General features: G+C 41.7%; 1 protein-coding gene and 1 long non-coding RNA gene across 4 annotated transcripts; one reads left to right on the top strand and one right to left on the bottom strand.

Annotated features, from left to right (window-relative positions):
• Nucleotides 1–248: 248 nt before the first annotated feature.
• On the top strand, nt 249–17319 carry LPL (lipoprotein lipase). Of its 2 annotated transcripts, none has more exons than XM_058043901.1 (10): nt 249–331; nt 7076–7239; nt 7360–7539; nt 8162–8273; nt 10106–10339; nt 10581–10823; nt 11871–11991; nt 12713–12895; nt 14081–14185; nt 15077–17319. In XM_058043901.1, exons 1-10 carry the CDS (start codon nt 268–270, stop codon nt 15120–15122), a joined length of 1452 nt encoding a protein of 483 aa, XP_057899884.1. In that variant the 5' UTR covers nt 249–267; the 3' UTR covers nt 15123–17319. The 2 variants fall into 2 exon arrangements, with proteins under 2 accessions (XP_057899884.1, XP_057899883.1); XM_058043900.1 differs by having other exon boundaries at nt 250–331; nt 7073–7239.
• Nucleotides 262–20883, bottom strand: LOC131095796 (uncharacterized). 2 transcript variants are annotated; one of them, XR_009115910.1, is made up of 4 exons: nt 20571–20883; nt 2016–2297; nt 1481–1698; nt 262–851 (listed from the first exon to the last, which is right to left on the bottom strand). It is a non-coding gene; the product is annotated as an uncharacterized LOC131095796 (long non-coding RNA). The 2 variants fall into 2 exon arrangements; XR_009115909.1 differs by having other exon boundaries at nt 1481–2297.
• Between the last annotated feature and the right edge of the window lie 1098 nt (nt 20884–21981).

Genomic DNA, 21981 nt, shown 5'->3' with positions numbered 1-21981 from the left:
GCTCGCCCAATGGGCGCACGTTCATTTGCATGTTTGCATATTTATTTACATATTTGCATATTGCCCAGGACATAAGGGCGGGCGGGCGCGGCGTTGGTGGTGCTGGGTGCTCCGCCGGCTGCCCCGTCCTTCGCTGCGCTTCGGCGCCGCACTTCTGTTGTAGTTATCGTAAGTTTTCAGAGAAAAAAAACTTACTTACTTTTTAATTTTTAATTTTTTTTTTTTTTCTTTTCGCGCCGAAACTTTCGTGCCCGCGGAGGAGGCGAGATGTGGAGGAAGGCGTTGCTGGCCGCCGTGTGCCTCTGCCTGCGCTGGGGCGCTGCTCTCGGCGGTGAGTCCGGGACACGGGGCTGCCGGGCCCGCCTGTTGCTCCTGGGAAACGGGGCTTGGGGGAAGCGTGGCGGGAAAGGGGAGTTTGCAATCTTTCCTTTGTGAAGCTATCCCGGGGAGCTTGGGATGCTGCGGGACCCGGGTGTCGCGGAGTGGGCTTGGAAGGCGCTGGAGAGCGACACCGCGGGGGGGAACCTCCATCCTGTTAGGAGAGACCTGGAGCCTGTTCTCCAGCCGAAACCCAGGCACAACCTGCTGGGCTGGTGGCGCGACCTGTTGAGGTTTGGGATGTATTTTTTTCCCAGAGACAAGGTGGCTTCCCAGAGTTCCTTGCCCCAGCAGGGGATTTGCGCAGCAGTAGCACCACGGTAAGGTCCCTCGGCTTCCTCTTCTGTGGGGCTCATCTATCCCAGCATCCCAGCTACGTACAGTTCTTGATCCCAGACAAGGCGAGGCTGAGTTTCATCGCTGTCGTGGTAATGTGTTCGAGATGTAGTTAAGCCTGTAATGAGCAGGATCCACTAGGAGAAAAGTGAGCAAAGTGATTTACTGCCGTTCGCGCTCTGCCTGTTGTACCTGCACTCGTGCATAGACATCCTGCCCAAGCTGTGGGAAGTGGAAGATGTGCAAATGGTGCTAGATTTTTGCTAATGCTCTCTCAATTAATCACAATGTAACTGAAGCTGTTATGAACAAATTGACTAGCTTTAGGAGACCACTACTACTCAAACTTAAAAAAAGCTTTAAAATATTGTTAGCAGTGTCCTGTCACAGGCTTACTTTTTTACACTGATCTCCCACACATAGTATCTGTCTTTAAAAGTTTCTGGCCTTAGAAGAAAGGGTGGCTGTAGCTCCTAGAGCTGCTTTGTGATCCTAAACTGGAATATATAAACTTCTGTTTTTTCTGCTGTGCGTCCCTTTGTTACTTCTTTGTGTATAGGGAAGCTGAAGGGAACTATTCAAAAGTAAGAGGATGGGGTGCTAGGGTACAGTGAAAGGAATGTATTCTAGCTTTGAATCCAGTCTTGTGCCATCAGAAACAATCAAAACCAATTTTCATCACAGTATCCAAGTTCTATACAGTAAAATAACTGTCTTCTCAGAGAAAGCTTTCATCCCTGCAGGAACTGATTTGACACAGACTTACCAATAATTTCATTATTTCTTCTTAGGAATAGGTTTTATGAAAGCAGGTTGTGTGCTCATCCTAAAGCAATTCAAGCCTTTAGTTCCACACTTTTCCATGCACAACGCAGTAAAAAGTTTTTTGAAACCACAGCAAACACTTGATCCAGCCCTCCAAGAATCCAGAGTATTTAAAAAACAACATAGAAAAGGGCTTTCTAGGTGAAAAAGATGCTGGTCCTGGAAAAGATAAAAGCATTGCTAGAAATACATTCAGATCCTTATTTACCAGTGTAAATCCAGAGTCAGTATATTTACCCTGTTGTGTGATATGAGCTGCTGCCTTTTTCTATGGTTTGTGTTTGGGATAGACATACCAGGGCAGCTGTGGCATGGCCTTTTGAGAAACAATGCATTTCTGACAAGGCACAGAGGTGAGGCTCTCAGGCCTCAAGTTGTGCTGGAGATTAGCATGATCACTAGCCCTCCTAAAGGTTTGCTGGAATCTCCTCTGTGCAGAAGTACTTGCATGGTAGGAGTTTCTCATGCATCCTTACCTCTGTATTACTGCAAAGTCTGACAATGGTTGCATTTTTTCTTCAGCTAATTGCAGCAATTCCAGAGGGACTCATGGGTGGCTAGATATCTGCCGGATTGAATTGCAAGTGTCCCAGCTGCAGCTGAGTAAAGATTTGTGAGGGAGTACCACAGAGAGGAGTGGGCATCCCTGTGTACAGTGGGAGAACAGCAGTTTACCAGCTGCAAAACTTGAGCTGGAAGGTTCTTGCTTAGCTTCTGAACTTGTGCCCAGTAGCTTTCCAAAGGTATTGCTCTTTCCACTGGCCCCACCTGCAAAGTGAAGCAGAACGTACTCTCAGGGCTCTGCCCTTGAGGAATACATAAATAAACATGAAGTTGTAATATTTTTGCAGCAAGGTTAAACAATAACTTGACTCGTGAGGTAGGTTTCCTGGGATGGCAACACACAGTAGTTGTGCTTTCAGTTTATAGTGTAGATCAAATTAAACAATAACCATTTCTGTGATATAGGCCTTTTGCTATAGCTGGCTGTGAGTTTGCTTCAGAACTCTTAGGAATTCAGTACGACTGATTGATGGGTGTTCCTAATGCTGATTGTTGGCTGATGGAAGATTTGGCCCAGTTATCTACAGCTGGTAAATGTTTGATATGTGCAGATGTTTGCTGTTGTGCATGTGTGTCTCTGTGGGCCATAGAAGACACAGTCTAGCAGTATACTTTCTAAGGATCTTTGCACCTAGCTAATGCTATTTCCATTTCTGAGCGCATAATGCTAGGAAATTGTTGTTTATCAAAGATTCCATTTTTAAAACCACAGCTTAGGTGCACTCATTCTGGCAAATGCATTGTTATCATATTTTGGCAATCTGTGTGATGTGGGCAGTTTAACTTTTGATTAATATTCCAGATGTTGTTACTTCCTCAAGACTCACATTCTCCACCCAGCTGACCAGTGGTAAACAGTTTCACAGTGAAGGCAAGTTGTCCTGGGCTTCCTGTGAAAGAAACTTGAGACTGAATCCTCTTGATTGGTCTGTCAGAATGCCTAAAGTCAGTGGGATGCTTTCAAAATTGATAATTGACAGCAGTCCCTAACTGAACGGAATTTCACAAGTTGCAAGTCCAAAGTGTCACAAACTTTGGACAGGAAAAACAAAACTACTGACTTCCAGTTTGTAAGCTTCCCCCCCACCCCCACTTTCTGTGTGTTCTGTGAGGTTTTATACCTTGCTGCACAGGACAGCTTTTTATTTCTTTTTTAAAATGGAAATTCATATTGTGCAAGTAGGGGTGTAAGAAAAGCATCAGAAAACTTTGAATAACATGACAAAATGGTGAAGTTTTGGCGATGCAGCCTGAAAAGCCAGCTTCCATCTGGAATTGGTAATTTAATTCTGCTTCAGTTCCCTAAATAATCCCTTTGTGGGTCAAGCTAACTGTGAGCACACAGCATAGACAGAAAACTTTATTTTGCAACAGGTGCTTGTGTTTGTATCTATGTGCCTGGAAGCTTTGGCAATACATAACACATGCCTTTGTACCTTTGCTGAACTATAGCTGGGAAAGTAGTTTTCAGTAAAAGTGTGGATTTCTTTTTTGTCTGCATGTGTTTACTTCCAGTCTGTTTTATTCAAAAGCCTCGTTTAGAAATGGGACTTGCATTCTTGTCATAAAAACCTACTTCAGTATCTCAATATCCGTATGTATACTTCTTGATATCTAATTTCTGTATCTGCATTATGAAAAATGCAATCTTAATTCAGATAAATTTCTGTCCACCTTTCAGAAACATGCTGAAAACTACCTATTTTGGGGTTTTCCATGGTTTAATTAACTTGAGTTAAAACATCTCATTAACTAAACTATGGTGAGTGTTTACATTGGCTGTCTTTGCACTTCTTTGTGTAAGACTGTAGGAATGAGGCCCAGTGGTTCACTGGCTCAGGACGTGATTCAAGGAGACTTCTCCCTTTAAATCTCTGAGGAAAAGGTCTGTGGCAAAAGTCTATGAATGACAAAGTTTGTTTCTGAATAATTTGTTTAATAGAACAAGAAATACAATGAGGTATGAAAGCAGAAGTGGGAAATGCTTGTTTTCTTAAGTGATCTTCTGAACTTCTCTGCTTCAGGTTTAAGGTACATGTAGGTGTTGATCTGTGTGTACAGACTGAGTGTTCCTGTATTCTGCAGGGGCTGGGATGTGAGGTGGTACTGCAGCTTGTGTGCAGCACAACATTAGGTGTAGACAAGATGTCTTCTGCTCAGAGCTGGGGGTCTCCATGGTTTAATTAACTTGAGTTAAAACATTTTATTAACTAAACTATGGTGAGTGTGTGCTCAGAGCTGTATATAATTTGCAAAGCCAAACTCAGGCAAATTCTGAGAAAATCTTCTTGATGAGCCCACCGTGAAGAAGTCTGTAATAAACTCCACTACACACACACTCATCTTCCTGCTGGGAACTGACCATATGTGGACATAAGATAACATGACGCTTTTTGTGGGTATAAGATGATAACAGTAATTTCTTCTGACTTTCTAATCCTCATACAACATAGTTAAATGAGAAAAATGGCTGCCTGCCATTTCCCTAACTCATGGGCTGTTGCTTTGCAGCTACTTCTTTCTTGGTGCTGACTGTATCTCAGTGATTTTCTGTTCTCAAATCCCCATCAAAGATTATTAGATTGAAACATGCAAATACGTGTGAAGCACTTAACACATCTTCAGTGGCAGGTGCCACTGTACTGCAATCTTTCTAAGCTTTGTGCACTTTTCCAAGTGTACCCTTAAGTATGGTACACTTTGAATTGTAAATTCCCTATGAGCTTCTTTTCAAAAGAGCTGTGGTCTGAACTTACATGCAAATTCTAGCATGTGTTTGTAATTGAAAACACACTACAAGACAGGATATCAATGTAATTTAGATTTTGGATGATTATCAGATAAGTTTAATCCAGAAGGGAAATGATATCTAGGTATGAAAGGAAGCACTATTAACTAGTGAGCAGGTGGACAATTCTTTTTCGCCTTCCTGTATAGGAGGGAATATACATAATTGAAAGTCCTGGCATTGTATGCCTTACAATTGAAAGCTGTTCTTGTTCCTTTCAAGGTTTTAGTGATTCACAGCCAAGTGAAAAGTTATAGCTGATATTTAACCAACCTGCCTTTGGGACTTTTCGTTCTCTGGCTAAAAAGTAAATAATGCAGATCTAAAGATTTTTTCCAAAAAAGTGTTTTATACTGTCAGTTGGTGACTAAGTTTTGAATATGCAGAAATAGAGAAAAAGTGCAGACATTTGGTTAGTTTGGTAAATTTAGCTTTCATTTGTGAGTAAAATGTTATATTTACCATTATGCGGATGCTTGTACTGGTAGAAGGATGGGTAAGGTCTATGAAAAACACCTTTCTTTAGGAGGAAGGAGGCAGGAAGGGCGCCCTCAGGGTAATTATCCTGGATTAGCTAGCCAGCCTAGCAGAGTCAAGGTTGAAACCTAAAGCTGAGTACTGCCTCTGTTCAGTGAATGGTTCTTGCTTTCCTGCATGTGCTTTGACAGGTGAGAAATCCTGCTGAACTTGGGCAATTTTAAGCCATTGATTATGGCTGACAAGTTTCTCAGACTTGTATGTAAGCATTTGTTGCAAGGCTCTGTGCTGGTTTTAGATGTGATGAGGGAGGTTAGACCCTGATTTCTTGTGATCCTCCAAGCACAGCAAGAACTTCCCAGGCTTTTTAGAGCTTCCTGAGGTGAGTTAGTCAGTGCTCTGTTATGTATGGTAGCTTGAGTGAGAAGACCAGGAAAACTGTTTTGGAAAGAAATGAATTATTAGTTATTTATCACCTGAGCAATGCAGCACGACTTCAGGCAGGAAATGCAAATCTGCCAGTTATCATAGAAAACCTCTTCGGCAGTGGGAAAAGGGAGTGGAAATCTGTTTTGCATGCCCAGCATAAGGTCCTTATCTTGTCCATTTGTGTTCCCTATGGTGGCATGGAGCCGTTCATTAATGTGTGTTTAGGTGTTTGTGGAAGGTTGGTGTTATTGATGCCAGGAAAGACAATGCTGAGCAGGACAGAGCTGTCCTAACTTTAGCTGCACTTGAAAAACAGGCAGTCAATATTTGCCTTACTCAAGTTGCCAAACTGGGGCCTGGGTTTTGAAAAGTTAATTACACAGTGTGCTGTATAGAGGCATTTAGGAGTTGAATCAGACATAAAAAGAGGAGACATTTAAGTTTCTTCCCAAAAGAAATGGTGAATATGAAGTCTAAAGTCACTTGGCAGGAAAAGGAGTACTTAAATTTTGAAGCTGGAAGTTGGTGGGAGTGGTCTTTGCAGACCAGGACATACTTTGTTACCTCCAGTACAAGATCGGCACCTCCTTCCCCACCCTCCTTCCCTCTGCTTCAGGCAGAGGAAGATACTTTTCGGCAGTTTATTTTTCTGTAGGTTATCAGATGACCTGAAGATGTACTCCAAAATAGACTGCTGGTTTGCTAGTTCAGTTTTTCTGATGGGTGTCTGATCTCCTCACCTGCTGCTTGTTGGTCAAAACTTAAAACTAGTATTTTGTAAAACAGTGGTGACTTCACAGCTTTTAATGCACTGCAACTACACAGAGTTATAAAAGGCCTTGTTAAGCAGTGATTATTGGTGAGGTGATGTGGAAGATACACCACCAAAATATGTAATAGTATGATAGTAACTCTCTGCTCTCCTGGATGACTGTCTGTGACTGTTGTGTGCACTTTTCTGTACTCTTGTGATACTTAAGAGGTTTCCTGCTTAATGTAATGGGCAAAATACTGGCTCTCAAAATGTATTCATACCTCTCTGACAGCTCAGCAGATTCTTACTGTTTTATCAGGACCTTGGAAGGGGAGCAATTTTCACCCTTTGATTTCCTCTTTACACAGCTGCTGTGTGTCCACTGAGTGCTGTAGGAAATGAAAAACACCTGTCCCAGATATCTCCTGACTGTTCCACATATCTCTCCAACATCGCACCTGTGCCTTCTGACTTTGTCCTAGTACTCCTAAAACACTGCTATGTTTTTTGTGCTCTTATAGAAGAAGGCGAAAACAATTTTGAGGGAATCGAGAGCAAGTTTTCCTTACGGACGCCTGCAGAGCCCGATGAGGATGTCTGCTACCTGGTTCCTGGGCAGGTGAACAGCCTGGCACAGTGCAACTTCAATCATACCAGTAAAACCTTTGTGGTGATCCATGGGTGGACGGTAAGACAAAGTGGGAGGAATCTCCCTTTTATCCATGCTTAAGATAAACTGAGCAGAAGCGTCTCACAGAAATATTAATATATCTCTCCTATTTTAATTAAAATCACCAAAACCAAACAGGTGACAGGGATGTATGAAAGTTGGGTCCCAAAGCTGGTGGATGCTCTGTACAAGAGGGAGCCTGACTCAAATGTCATTGTGGTGGACTGGCTAGACCGAGCTCAGCAGCACTACCCAGTGTCGGCTGCCTACACCAGGCTGGTGGGAAAGGATGTTGCTATGTTTATTGACTGGATGGAGGTAAGACATGGAGGCACATCTCATATTCTATGTAATGTCACAGGAGACAAAACAGCAATGATGCAGCTATGTTAATCATCTCATGTTGGGTAGATGGAGTTAAACTCTTGCAGAGAGAAGTTTTGCTGGACTGGTAAAATCCCAGCTTTGGTCTACTGGCTGTTTCCTACTCAGAGGCCTTTTGTACTGCGTTCCTGAGACTTTACCTTGTGGTCTGTGGGGTCCTGTGTGCCTAGAGTATTTCTGAGGACTCTGTGAAAGGTAGCTATGAAAGACAGGTTCCTATACATATTATACAGAAGCCAGTCCTTGGGAATTGCAAATGTGCCCTGCCTTAGGAGATTCAGAAACTGGTGGGGAGAGGGTGGCTGAAAACCTTTATTAAATAAACAGCCCTGTGTTCTGTCCTTTATTTTGCATTCCTCTCAGTTTTGATTTTGGCCATAAATAGGTTAGATCAAGAAATTTACAATGGCACAAAATGATGATAACTGTTTAGTGTCTGTTCTGTTATTCATGGCTCCAACAAAAATTCCAGTGTTAACAAAACATTTTATTTTGTGTCTTTTTATATTTTTTTGTGTTTGGTTTCGAACTTTAAACAAATTGTTCTCTTCTGCAGGAGCAATTTAATTATCCTCTCAACAATCTCCACTTGCTGGGGTACAGTCTAGGTGCCCATGCTGCTGGGATTGCTGGGAATCTGACCAAAAAGAAGGTGAACAGAATTACTGGTAAGAACACCTGTGACTGTAGAGTGGAGAGTTGCATCTCTTCCATACTGAAATATTATGTTCTACTGAAAAATCACCAGAATAATTGTTACTTGCTGGCAGTACTTTGGTTATGTATTCATTATTTAATGAAACAGCAGGGCCCAATATTTCTGGGGTAGAACTGGAAAAATATTCAGAAAATAACAACAAGGGTGGTCAGTGAAAAGCCTTTATTTGCTTTTTTACAAGAAATGAGTGAGTAGGCCCTGATAAAGAAGCAGTCTGGGGGGTTGTGGTGGGGACTGACCAAACCATGGCTTGGCAAAGGTCACAGTATCTCTTGCAGCATAAGAAATTAAGTGGATTGTCTTTATCCAGAAGTCATTCCTTGCAGCTGATGGGAGCCCTTGAGACAGAACGGGAAGTAAATTCTGCTGCAGCAAGTTTAGTACCTGCAGAACTCTTTGCCATGGGGTGATGTAGATGAAAGAAGTTTATATGGGCTCAAAGGGAGACTGGACAGATAACCAGAAGAGATCCCATGTGGATTATTACAAAGTTTATCATAACAGTCTCAAGAAATATTCTAGTCTGGAAATAATACTGTGAGAATTTGGGGAAGACATGTATTTTCCCTGTTGTTATGTCTGCTTAAGGTGAATTTTGGAGCCTGAGAAATCTGCTAGACAAAGCAGAGTGCGTGGCCACTCTGGGGCTGGTTTACAACCCAGCACCTGGGAGCTGAGCCACTAGCACTGACCTCATTGACAAAGGAATTGCCTTCATGAGCAAATGAAGCTAAGAAAATTGCTCATCTGTGGTGTCTTTGCTGCTGAGAGAGCTTGGGAGCACCATTCAGAAGGGAGCCTAGCTCCTGGCACTTTCACCTGAGCCTGGCTGTGATCCCAGATCCACAGGCATGCTGGGAGGTGGGCTAGGCAGCAGTCACATCTGGAAAGATCAAGTCCTGAGAGGTGGCAGATTAAAGTCAGGAGGCCAACGTGCTAGTCCCTCTGCCCTTCCTTTCTCTAAGCTGCAGCTTTGCTGCTTTCACTGAGTCTGCCAAATCACAGACATGTCAGTAGCCCTCTGTTATTCCTCCATGGTTGCTCTTGGTGCTGAAGATGAACTGTTCCCTGGGAAAAGCACAGGGAACATGTGGCCCCTGAAGCCCTCACAGCTGAGGGGGAAGCAGCTCAGACCGCATGGAGCTAACAGTGGGTGAGCAGCACAGGTGCCTGTCCCCAGCTGAGGGCTGCAGAAAGGATGTGTCCCCTCAGCCAGCTCTCAGGGGCTGTGTGAACAGCAGATGGTACTTGTTCACTGGCAGAGTAGCTCCTGGGCCTTTTTGATGTTAGTGTTGCTGCAGCTTGACAGTTTACCCTAGTAATCCCCTTCCCCTTAGGTGTGTAGACAGTGAAGCCCTCACTTACGTTTCCCACTTTTCCTCTGGCATGGAGTTGTCAGCAAGACTTTTCCATACTTCAGATACAACTTCTGCAGTTCTTGACAAGAAAGAAAGAGATTGAGAAAATACGTAAGAGCTTGTTTCTCCCATCCACTGGAAATGCTAAAGCTCTGAGGAAGTTAGCTGGGCTTCCTTCCATGTGTTTGCATACACTTTTATTTTTTTAAACAGTGACAATTTCCAAGGTAGTGCATTTGATTCTCTGGTATACATTCATGATATTTAAGTGGTGATCGATCCATCTGTAATGTCTGCAGAAAAACTAGACATTTAGACCAATGTGGCAGCTGAGTTTGGCATTTGTGATCAATGCCATTTGTGATCAATTATTATCTTTGGCAGATAATAATATCAGTTTTTCTTTGTGGTTCGCCCCATAAAGGGCTGGATCCTGCCGGTCCTACCTTTGAGTATGCTGATGAACTCACTCGCCTCTCCCCGGATGATGCTGAGTTTGTGGATGTCCTACACACCTACACCCGAGGCTCTCCAGACCGCAGCATTGGGATCCAGAAGCCTGTTGGACACATTGATATTTATCCTAACGGTGGAGGTTTCCAGCCGGGCTGCAATTTGGGAGAAGCACTGCGTCTGATTGCTGAGAAAGGGCTCGGAGGTGAGGTTGCTCTGAAACAAACAGTGTAACATTCTGAGGGAAACCTGAATAGCCCAGCAAGGTGTCTTGCAAGGAAAGAGCTCTGAGAGGCGCAGGAATATGTTCTTTCAAATGCTTTTAAAAGTCATGCTGTAAAGCTCAGTTCTGCCATAGTGGATCATGCCTGTTGACAGCATTGCTTAGGAATTAATATCATTATATGCACATGTGGATACATATTACACATTTTCATTCTTTCAAGATGTGGATCAGCTGGTGAAATGCTCCCATGAACGATCCATCCACCTCTTCATTGACTCTCTCCTCAATGAAGAAAAGCCAAGCATGGCCTACCGCTGCAACACAAAGGAGGCCTTTGAGAAGGGCCTCTGCCTGAGCTGCCGCAAGAACCGCTGCAACAATTTGGGTTACAAGGTCAACAGAGTGAGAACAAAGAGAAACACTAAAATGTATCTGAAAACCCGTGCTCAGATGCCCTATAAAGGTAGGTACTCCTTGCTTACTGGTGAGCAAGACTGGTACTAGTGGGCATGTGCTGTTGGTGAGGATATTGCTGCTTTGGTGCCTGTGGTGAGCAGGGGTGAAGCTGGCCTGTGGTTTGCCATTGAATCCAAGTCTCGAGAAAAGTGTTGTCCTACTCGAGGTGTAGGGTAGAGTGCAAAAAGAAAGGTATTTTGTAACAAGTTTCTAAGTAGCAAAAGTTAGACAACTCCTGCTGCCCAATCCAAAACTTGGAACTTTTTCAGTGTTTTTCATCTGAATGATTACTTCTTTCTGCCGGGGAAATAATCGGCAGAACTCAGTCTGCTGAGCATCTTAATTAAAGACATGGAAGCATCAGATTTATGCCTTTGGTAGTGCACTTGCTAGAGGAGCACCAGCCCTCATTAAAGCATCACAGCACTTCTTGATTCTAATTGCTGCTGTGGGAGGTCTGAGAATGACAAAGCCCAAGAAAACTGGGATGAGAATACTTTCCTTACAGCTAGGAAAATAATGTTGGATTTTACTACTTTATTTTCCTCCTTAGCTTTGCCTGTACACCATGGTATTCTTATAGTGTGCATTGTGTGATGGACCAGCAATCAAAAAGGCTCATTCCTGACCTGCAGTGTCAGTGGGTTGTTTTTGTTTTTTGTTTTTTAGGGTTTTTTTTCCTTTTACCAAGCCTTCTGTTAGAGAAGGGCACAGCTCACTTGTTTCAAGTCAAGTATAGCAAGTCTTATATGTTCAATAGCAGGTTTGAAGGTGATACTGCACACTCTGGGAGTATTATAGTGGCAGCTTTGCTGCAAAGTTTAGCTGCAAGAGCTGCAAAGGTGTTCTTTAATGGCAATTGCCTTGCTTGCTAATATTTACATTCTTGCAAAAAAAATAGTACCCTGGACACCTGCAGGGAAATATACTAATTTTAGTGAAGCTGAGAAATTCCAGCCTAGAATTTTCAGAGATGAGGCAGGGTGGTTTTGTCACCAGCTATCTCTTAGGAGATTGAGTTTTCCTAATGGCATTTTCTGTTGTATTCTTTCAGTCTTTCATTATCAGGTCAAGATTCATTTCTTTGCAAAGACTAATATGACCAAGACAAACCAGCCATTCCTGATCTCTCTCTATGGCACTCTAGACAAGAGTGAGAACATTGCTTTCACACTGTGAGTAGCTACAAAAACAACTGCAAAGTACTGTTTTGCCTAATTTGTTAAAGTCTCAACTGAAAAAACTTGTTCTGGCTTCAGCTGCACTAATCTTACAGGGTCCCAGAATCTGCTCTTGTCCTTGATCAAGGAGTTGCATTTGCTTTGGAAATTAATGAACCAAATCCTACAGGAGCTCTTCTTGATAAGACATCTGAAATATGGAAACATGAAATCTGACCTGTGACACAGCTTAATAAGAGTGTTTCCAGTGCTTTCTTATTTTTTTCCTGGTATCTTTATACTATGTTAAATCTTCTTAAAAGTGGACTTATGCATCTGAAGGTCTCAGTGCAGAAGCTGAGGGACACTTGGGATTTGCTTTCACAGCTCTGCAAATAAGCATAAATTTGTGTGTGGGTCCCTAGACACAGGCTGGCAGGGAATGGAGTTGTTTCCTGCTCTGACGAATGTAAACTGGTTATGGGTGGTGGTGTCTGGGTTTTCTGAGAGCACAGGTGAGGACAGCCCTTGCCTGGCAGACTGTCCCAGGATTTTACCAGCCTTGGTAGAGAAGGATGTTTCCTTTTGCCTCTACAAAAGGTAGAGGTGTTTTTGTTTCCTTCTCTGGAGTACAAAAATTCCAGGTTCTATTTCTCCTCAATTTTCTTTGTCTGTCCAAGAATTTAAGGTGGCTTTTTTGTTTGTTGTTTTCTTTTTCTTATTCTCCTCCCCACAGGCCTGAAATCTCCTCAAACAAGACCTTCTCCTTCCTCATTTACACAGAAGTGGATATTGGAGACCTGTTTATGGTGAAGCTGCAGTGGGAAAAAGACACCTTCTTTAGCTGGTCTGATTGGTGGACTCCCTTTACATTTGACATCCAGAGAATCAGAATGAAGTCAGGGGAAACTCAGAAAAAGTAACTTGTTTTGATTTGTTATAAGCTATATTAATTCTAATTGACAGTGCTCCCTGATTTCTGGTATCTCAGACTGGGACAAACATGTTAAGCAGTTACAAGTGGGTACAGTATTAATGATAATCTGGGCTCCAGTGGTATCAAACCACCATTTCTATCAGCCAGGTTCAGCCATTTACTTCCACTGGGATCTGCAGCTTGTAGTCTTCCTCCCATGTAATTAATTAGTATCCCACTGTTGTACCTACTTAAGGTTAGTTATAATATGCAGAAGAGTATCTCCATGAACCAGCATCAGTGATTGTGTTTGTAATTTCTGTCCTCCTTTTTCATGCTGGGTTCTTGCATAGCTTTTGTCACAAAGAGCATGCTTAGATGGAGATTTTTAGAGATCCTTCCAAAAGTGTGTTTGCACAAGAATTTATTGCTTAGTTAAGTTGGATTTCCTTGGGGGTTGAATACCTGAATGGTGATAGAAAACTGAAACACGTGACTGTTGCAGGACATTGCTAATGCGTGAATGTTGAAACGTCAAAGCCTGAACAGAAGTACTTCGACATTAATCTTTTGAAATACTCATATTCACTAAACATGAGATCTGTTTGCAGAACATGGGCCCAGAACAGAGTATGTGTGTCCTATGTATAGTATAGTAAATAATAATTAGTTCCTCCTTTGAATAAACAGGTCAGTCACTTGATCAAAGAACAGTTATCAGAGCTGAACAAATATAGGGGTGGGGAAAGTACTGATAAATAGAAAAGTGAGTGCTCATGTTTTCTGGAAATTGCAACCTACTTTGTTTGCACATGTGAGGGAGTATGGCTTTCTTCCAAGTTCATTCACCTGACAAAATCTCACGTAAAGACTTCTGTAAATAAAGATCCAAGAGACTTTGGGATAGAACTTCTGCTATCTTAGCCACAAGAAGTTTTTTTTTTGCAAAGGATCAGTGAAAGTTATGGCTATGCTTTGATGCCCATGTATAATTCATTTACCAGTTCTTGCACAGCATTTCTTTTGTTACAGAATTCTCTTTTAAAAATAACTTTCTCACAGGCCTGCAAAGTAGCAGTGCCCCACGTGACAAAGTATAAAGACTGTTTCCAAGAACCAGTCTTCTTTCTAAGATTAAAAAGGGATGTTTGGCTCAGTCTTGTGACTTTTCCAATATTTATTCCACAGAGTGGTGTTCTGTTCTCGAGATGGCACCTCACATCTCAGTAAGGGAGAAGAGGCAGCAATATTTGTGAAATGCTCGGAGCAGCCCGTCAGCAGGAAGAGAGGAGGGTACGAGTAATCACTATTGGTTTTAGACTGCTTTATTACCACTTGAGTGGTAATTAAACTTTTTCTTTAATTGACTTTTGCACTAGTCTTCTCAGGGCTTCAAAAGCTTCACAGCTCAGACTAACGAGAGGTTTGCTTATGGCCACTTTGGCAGCTTGAAAGCTCTTGGCTTGCTCCTCTGGTAGCCATCCTTGCGTGGCTGTTGGCATGTCTGAGAAGCAAGCTCTGGTCACTGCCTCCCACAGTCACAGGCCAGGTGTGAGGGACTGTTGTGGAGGGTTGCAGACGAGGCACTAGCACACAGAGAAAGCGTGTCTCTGTCTCAGCACTTGCCCTTAGCTGCAGAACATGGGGCTGCTTCAGGAATGGAGCAGGCATGTGTGTGAAGGTGCTCTTCTTAGCACACTGCTTTCTGATGGCAGCCATCAGGTGGGTGAATTCCTGAGTGTTTCATCTCTGTGGGTCAGAGATTCTGCCTTTGTTTTATAGCCCTTTGGTGCACTTTAATATTTCTATCAATAATTTTCCTGACCCAGATTAGATGTGGAGACAGTCTTTGGACTTTACCCACTAAAGTTTGAGATAGAGAAGTGGTTATATTAGTTCAATTACTGTGTGTGAATGGTCTCATGGGGACGCTTCTGGACTGAGATCTAGCTCTGCATAAAAATGCACATGTGCTGGGCATTAGGCTGGGGCAATGACCTGCACAGGCCTTGAGAGCTCTGTGTGTGTATCTGACATAAAATCAAGCAGAAGCCAGGAGAAGCCTAAGCATGTTATTTATCTTCCTGTTAAGTAGGGGGTTTTAAAACCTTAATTCTCAAAAATAAGACAAGAGGGAACAAGTATCTTCCTCATCACCCTTATATTTTATTTTTTTCTCCACAGTACCAAGAGAGCCTCGAAAGAAAATTCTGCTCGTGGATCTGCTTAAGTGACAAGAACATGGATTTTTCACACTGGGGAGGAGAAGAGTCTGTTCATCCCTGTGGACTGGATGTTCAGAACCAAATATATAGAAATATTTATCTGCTGCTGGATTTTTGCCTGCTATTCCTAGCTATTTTAGAGACTTCTTGTAAAAAAAGTCTCAGCATATGAAGTTACTAACCATGAAGATACATTATCCAAATAGTTAAAAACAAAAGAAACCTGCAAAACTACTTGCCAAAGTTTGAAGTGCTGAAAAGATATAGGTAATTTTGCTTAATCATGATACCTTGTGACAAGGTTTCTTGACATCAGATCCTATATAGCAATTTTTAAATATTTATTGAAAAGAAACAAAGCCCTGTACTTGGTTTTATTTTATCTTGCTGTTTTTACTTTGTTTGGTTTTGGGTTTTTTTTTTTTTTTTTTTGATTAGTGGGGTTTTTTTTGTTCTTTTCATGAGTCATTTGAAACTATTTTTTTGTATCTTGGCAAATTGAATTTTCAGGCAGTTCAGTGGAGAGAGTTCATTGTTTTTCAAGTGTGTGTTTAGCAAATAAGTAGGTTTCACATGTGAAAAAAATCACCTTTGCTGTGTGTAATACTAGAAGATGTCAGGGACTGACTTAATATGGGGATGATTTTTTTAGTTTGTGGTTATGAATGTATTTAATTGGGGGTAGATGCCAGTGCTGCTTAGCAATAGGTATGATCTGTTAAGCTGTATACTTCTATGCCACTTACCCTGGAATAAATAACAGCTCTAGAAGAAGGCAGCAATGCCAGTGTCTTATCTAGACATTTAATATTTTATCTATGCTTTCAGTTATTGCAAATGAAACTATCTAGCTTTCAACACTGTGAAAATGGAACTGCAGAGGAACTGAGCTACCAGAAAATGCAGGAAACAGATATTTCCCCCCACCCTCCACCCTCTCCCTGCTTGCCTGCGTCACGTTTGCCAAAGCTGTCACAGTTTCTCTGCTCTTTGGCACCAAGTGTCAGTCATGCAGCTGCGTGGCTGCTGTGTGCAGCTTTCAGTGCAAGTGAATCCCCTTGACAGCTGACAAGGATGCTCATACTTCCCTGTACTGGAATTGTGACTGCCAGTGATCCACCTCAGTTTGTTTCTTGGCTGTGGCACAGTGCTAGGAGCTGCACAGTTTTCTGCCATGAGATGGAATTCAGCAGGAAGCAGGAGCTGAGCCAATTAAAAGCAGCCTGGTTGTGCTCCACAAGGAGTGCTCTGAAAAAGTCTCAAATTAGCCATGCTGCAAGTTTAAAAAAATAGGTATATTGGAGGCAGTCGGCTTCCTCATTTTTAAGTAATATGTAGTTTTTCTAGCACGCTGAAATGTGCAGTAGCCCTCTTTTGACTTTCTAAAGAGTAAACAAAATGCTGGGGAGGCACAAGGGCTTTAAGATAGACATTTGGAGAAGTGTAATGTTAGCTGTTGATGCTGGGTGTTGTAGTCTTTTCCTGCATGTGCAAGACAGCATGGAGATGGTGACTTCTTCAATATCATCCCATCTTAAAAGCAAAGAAAAAATATGTATGTGTTTATGTGCACAATTTGTTTCTTATTTCCAACTGTAGCTGCTAGCATATTTGGGGATAAAAGTCTTAAACAGTGCAATATGTTGGAATATTAATAGCTCTGAATTTGCTCACATTTGATTTCACATTTGATTAAACTGCAGCAGAGATGTGATGAGTCACTGAGGGTGGGGTTGAGTATTGAGCCACTGCATTTGAGACCTCTAAAAATAAATACAGTGATTTATTCCCTATAGATTCCACATTTTGTTGCAATTTTCTCTTGAAAGTCAAATTCTTCAGAAGCAAAATATCTGGACAGCTCTTAATACAGGGTCAAATACAAACACATTTAAAATTTGGATACAAAATAGTGAAGGTTCTTTTCATAAGGAAACATGATTTAGCTTTGAATGTTATTTATTAGCTGTAAATAAGATATTTATGAGTGTAAAGGTAGTTTGTATATATTGCTAAAGTTGCTGACAGTCTCTACATTAATACAGTTGTGTAGTATTAATCCTGTATATAGCTTTCAGAGATTTTTATCAACAAGCCACTTACATTGCACTGTTTCCAATGTCGTTAATACTTCTTTTTTGAAATCTCCTCAGTTTTGTATAGAACAGAAACCTATGGTTTTAATAAAATTCTCAAACTGAATCTGAAGTCACTACTTTCCTTTTGATGAAACCATCTATATACCTTTATGTGAAGGCCAGAGCCTACCCTTGAATTCTGGGCTGAAAAGATGGAATGAGACACTGGAAAAAAAAAGGAATGTGTGATTTCTGCACCACTCTCCCCCACATAATTTTGGGAAATGCAAAAGTCATGTATTAAGATCCCAAGGAATCACTGTGTGGAACAAAGTATCCCGCATCATAAAAGAAGTAGCTTTTCACCTGCAGTTTGTGGTTCTCGTGTTTCAGGCCCTTTTAAGAACAGTTCAAGAACTGTCCTTACTTTGAAGGGCTTTTTTTCTTTTTTTTCTTTTTTTTTTCTTTTTTTTTTCTTTTTTTTTCTTTTTTTTCTTTTTTTTTTTCTTTTTTTTCCTTTTTTTTTCTTTTCTTTTTTTTTCTTTTCTTTTTTTCTTTTTCTTTTTTGTTTTTTTTCTGGCAGGTGTCAGAACTATGCTTCTGCTTCACATTTTACCAAAATGGAGATGTTCTGACCCTGTGGGTGCAGGAGGAGAGCACCAGACTCTTGCCACCACTATTGCTTAAGGAAGTAACTGAAAAATCACTTTCAACCATCTGTTAGGAGTGCAGCTGAGCTCAAGAGTGGTTGTCACCAGAACACTTTGCTCTGTCATATACAGCAAGGCTCCACCCAGGCAATGGAGAGGGGTTGCTGGAATAAAGGAGCATTGTAGTGACATGCACCTGGGTAATTGGAGCAGCTCCCAGTTGACCTGGGGAACTCTGCTTCCAACAGCCTTCCTTGGTGAAAGATGACTGCGCTTTGGCAAGAGCAGAGCTTCATTCCTTGAGAAAGCAGAGGGAAGCTATGCTGTGGAAAATGGATGGTTGGAGAGCCTGAATGGAGGGAGGGATGAAAGAAGAACTGGAGAGGGAAGGGAAGGGAATCCTTCCAGTGGAAGAGCGAAGAACCGGATCTGCAGACTGGAATGCTTTGAAATTGGGTGTTCTAGGGACACTGCTCATCCCCTGTGTCAGTGTCCAGGTTAGGGAACTAGAAGGACTCCTACAGTTGTACAGGACAGGGCTTGGGTTGACATCTCCTAAAACCACCATGGTATAACTATTCTTTTAACATCACAGCAGCCTCAATATACTAATTGCGTTCTTAGGTAAAGCAGAGAAATAGTTTGTGGTGGAGGGACAAGAATCCAGGTGTCTCCTGTGAGTATTTAGAGCCATCTTTAGAGCCACCCCTGGGCCCCTTTACTCTTGCATGTTGCTCTGCAATGCCTAGCCACATCAGAAAAGGTGATGATCCCTGCCCACCCTGCCAACAGTCTCTGGAATGGGCTGCAGGGATAGGCTGTCCAGCAGTCAACCAGACAAGACAGAAGGAGACATTCTTGGCTGGAAGGAAAGAGTGAAGAAAAAGGATTTTAGCCAGTGTTATCTGCAAGATGAGGAAATAATGACTCAGGTTTCTAATGCCTAGATTTTCATTTTCATATTTAACTCTCCGAAATTTTTGGAACCAGCAGTGACTTTGCTCTCCATAAGTGTCTCCATGCTTTCTCCATTTAGATATAGTTGTGTGCCTGTTCTTTTGTGTGTTAAGAACAAAATGTCAAAGCTTGCTGCTTGGGATGAGCAAGACATTGTGCATGTGTTGTTTCTAAAGGTCAAAAACAGATATTGAAAAAAAAGTTTATGTTAGAGGGAAGAATGAAACCAGCTGTAGTATTTTCCTTTTTATTTACAGCTGTCAGTGCAAGGTTCTCCATATTCTGACTGTCAGTGCAAACAGAGCTGTATTAAAATCCTCAGGGAAGATATTTCCATCTCCTACTGCTGCATCTTTCCAGAGAAGTCATCTAGTCAAATGTCTTTTGTGGCAGGTCAGGAAAGTCACTGGTTTACGCATAAGTGAATAAAGGGATTACCATTCTGCAGCGGCTGAAGAAGAACAAGGAAATGAGAAGAGGAAGGGAAGGGAACCATTTGGCAGAACATCCCATATAAAGCTTGTCTTAACAATGCTTTTACATCCGTGTGTGGTGCTATCTCTGCTCAGCAACACTCAGACTGCTTTCCTAAAACAGCTCAAGTTAACTCAGATAGAACAATGCATCCACATCAGAAATGCAGATGCCAAATGGGGACCACCTTGGATATTAGCAGGTGTTAGTGTGGTGGTGCAGTGCATTTTCAATGACATCATCTCCCAGCCATTCAGGTCAGATAAACACCATGTTCTTAATTGCAGGCCCTTCCTGTGGGAAGTGACCCAATATCATCAGTCCCACTTTTTGCAAATGACACTGGAGAGGATTTGCTGCTGTGCATCACCCCACCATGTAGAACCATTCAGTGAGAAGTAAGACAGCCTGCCTGGCCATGGGTCACTGTCCTCAAAAGAGCCAGGAAGTGAGAGCATATCTCATACTGTTCCATCTACCAAAGGATTTTTTTACCCACAATTAACTGTGAACCTGGAATGTTCTAAACAGTGAAAGGACACAAAATATGGAAATTAGAAGCAGTAGGAACAGATTCCTATGCCAGAACAGGTTGAAAATATGCTAAGAATATTCACACTTTTTCAAAAGAAACTTTGAAAAAAAAAAAAAGACTTCTGAAGTTTTGCTTGCTAGGTCCTCAGGCTTTGGTCAGCCCTTGTTTTTTTTCCTCTGACAGCCTTAATTCAGGAGCTTTTGAGGCTTGCTTCCAGGGCCTGAGTAATTGCTGCTGTGCAAAACTACCTTTGGAGTCACTTCTAATCTTTTGGATTAGAAACCTCTCCATGCATAACTGTATGTGTATGTAAGGAGAGGGCTACCAGTCCTGTGCTTCTGGTGAAAGGGCCAACCCTGCCTTCAGTGAGAGACACAATCAAAACTCCACTGAGGCTGGGAAAAATCTTTTTGTTGACATTTTGGAAAATTCTGAATGTTTTCCTAACACCTAGCACAAGATCCCAGATTTAAAACGAAATCACAGCTACAACTTTCTTGTTTTTGATACTGTTACGCAGTGTTTTCAGACTGAGTGCATATAAATGTCAGGTCATGATCCACTCAGGTACTCAGTTAAATATTGGCTCTGGATGTCTTCTCACAGATATTGCCAGCATCTCTTGGCAGTAAAAATATTTGTTATTTATGGGAGCCCAGAACAAACCACATGAGTGCAGTGATGTAATTAGCACCCAATAAAAATTAAAACAAATCAACTAACAGAAAAAACAACTTGAGAGAAAGGCATGCACAACACACAGTACCTCATTTATCACCTATGGAGTTATGAGACCAACACAATCCTGAGCAAACTCCAGTGTTTCCCTTGCAGGCAAGCATGGGCAGTGGGAATGCTCTCACACAGCTCCAGCTCACTGCTCCGTGTGGTGCACATGTCTCAGGTGGTTTGGTCCTTCCAGATCCTTGCTGAGCCTTGCTCTGAAGCCAGGCATGGTTACACTGATGCTTAGATTCCTCACTGCTGCCAAGCTGCACAAAAAGAAACAGCGTAGCTGGAGTGGTTGGTTCCTGGATCTGAATCAATAGGCAGATCAGCTTGACAGCCTTGATCAGCCAGGAGGCTTGACAAAAATCTAAATGTTGGAGAATTTTATTATGTGTCAGCATCAGTTTAGTGAAATCAGACCAAAATCAAAACAAGCAGCGAAAAGCAAGAGCAGGAATGTCTAAGAAAAAGCAAGAAGGAAGGAGGGGTCTTTGATGTTGCAGCAGGTTGTACAGTACTGCACTTTAATATGGTGAAAACAGCCATACCCAGACTTGTACTGCAGAACTGTTAAGCATTCCTTTGATTTTAAATACACATTTATTTATACACATATATTTTCTCGACATCAGGAGAATAGAAGTGTGTACCAGAGACTAGGCATACACTTAAGCGCTTTACACAGTGTCGGTATCCATTGAAAATACCAATCCTAAAGAAAAATGTGTATAGACCCATTATAGAAAGATCACCAAGATTAAAGAACAAAAAGCAAGATATAAATAAAGGTTAAAAAGAAGAAGCACATATTCAGAAAGAGGAATAAATTAAGAGGAAGAGGAAAAGCAAGGAAGAAGAACTCTGCTTTAGCAAATTATTCCACCCAGGACACCCACCCACATATTCTTGAATGTAATTGAGCTATTATTTATATGCTCATATGACTAATTTTCCCCCTTTCTAATGTATTTATAACCCAGACACAAAATTAAGCCAAATTTTTTGTTTATCTTGGAAAAAAATTTGCCCTTTGCTAGTGAAGTTTTCCAGTACAAGGGTAAAAAGTACATCTTAATCTCTCTGATTTTATTTCCCAGGCCTTAGAAAGGAAATTCAGGTCAGACTCAATGCAGTAGAGAGACTCCTTCTAGTATCAGTCTTCTCTTAATGTCCTGAGCATAGAGCAGTGATGGAGTAAGCAAATGCCTACACAATGGCTGGTTCAAAATACAAAAAATGCTTTCATTCTTCCCTCCTTTTTATTTATAGAGCTAGGTGTGCCTTTTAGTAGCTCTTTGTTTTTCTTTTAACATCAGCAAATTTAAGGACCCTGGGGAGAAATCAGGGAAATGCTGGGGAACATTCTTTTGACCATAATTATACTTGCATACTTTGTGTAAAACTAAAAAAAGTTGCATTTTCGTGGCTGGATATTTTTTCA

The sequence above is a fragment of the Melospiza georgiana genome, chromosome Z (assembly GCF_028018845.1).
Source record: "Melospiza georgiana isolate bMelGeo1 chromosome Z, bMelGeo1.pri, whole genome shotgun sequence".
NCBI classification, from domain to species: domain Eukaryota; kingdom Metazoa; phylum Chordata; class Aves; order Passeriformes; family Passerellidae; genus Melospiza; species Melospiza georgiana.
The sequence above is the reverse complement of the archived record's forward strand: the minus strand, read 5'-3'. Positions and strand labels throughout refer to the sequence as shown.

Coding starts and splice junctions, on each gene's coding strand:
- LPL (XM_058043900.1), top strand. CDS start 268: ATGTGGAGGAAGGCGTTGCTGGCCGCCGTGTGCCTCTGCCTGCGCTGG. Junction 8,274..10,105: donor GAAGGTGAACAGAATTACTG/GTAAGAACACCT, acceptor CGCCCCATAAAG/GGCTGGATCCTGCCGGTCCT. Junction 14,186..15,076: donor GTCAGCAGGAAGAGAGGAGG/GTACGAGTAATC, acceptor TTTTCTCCACAG/TACCAAGAGAGCCTCGAAAG.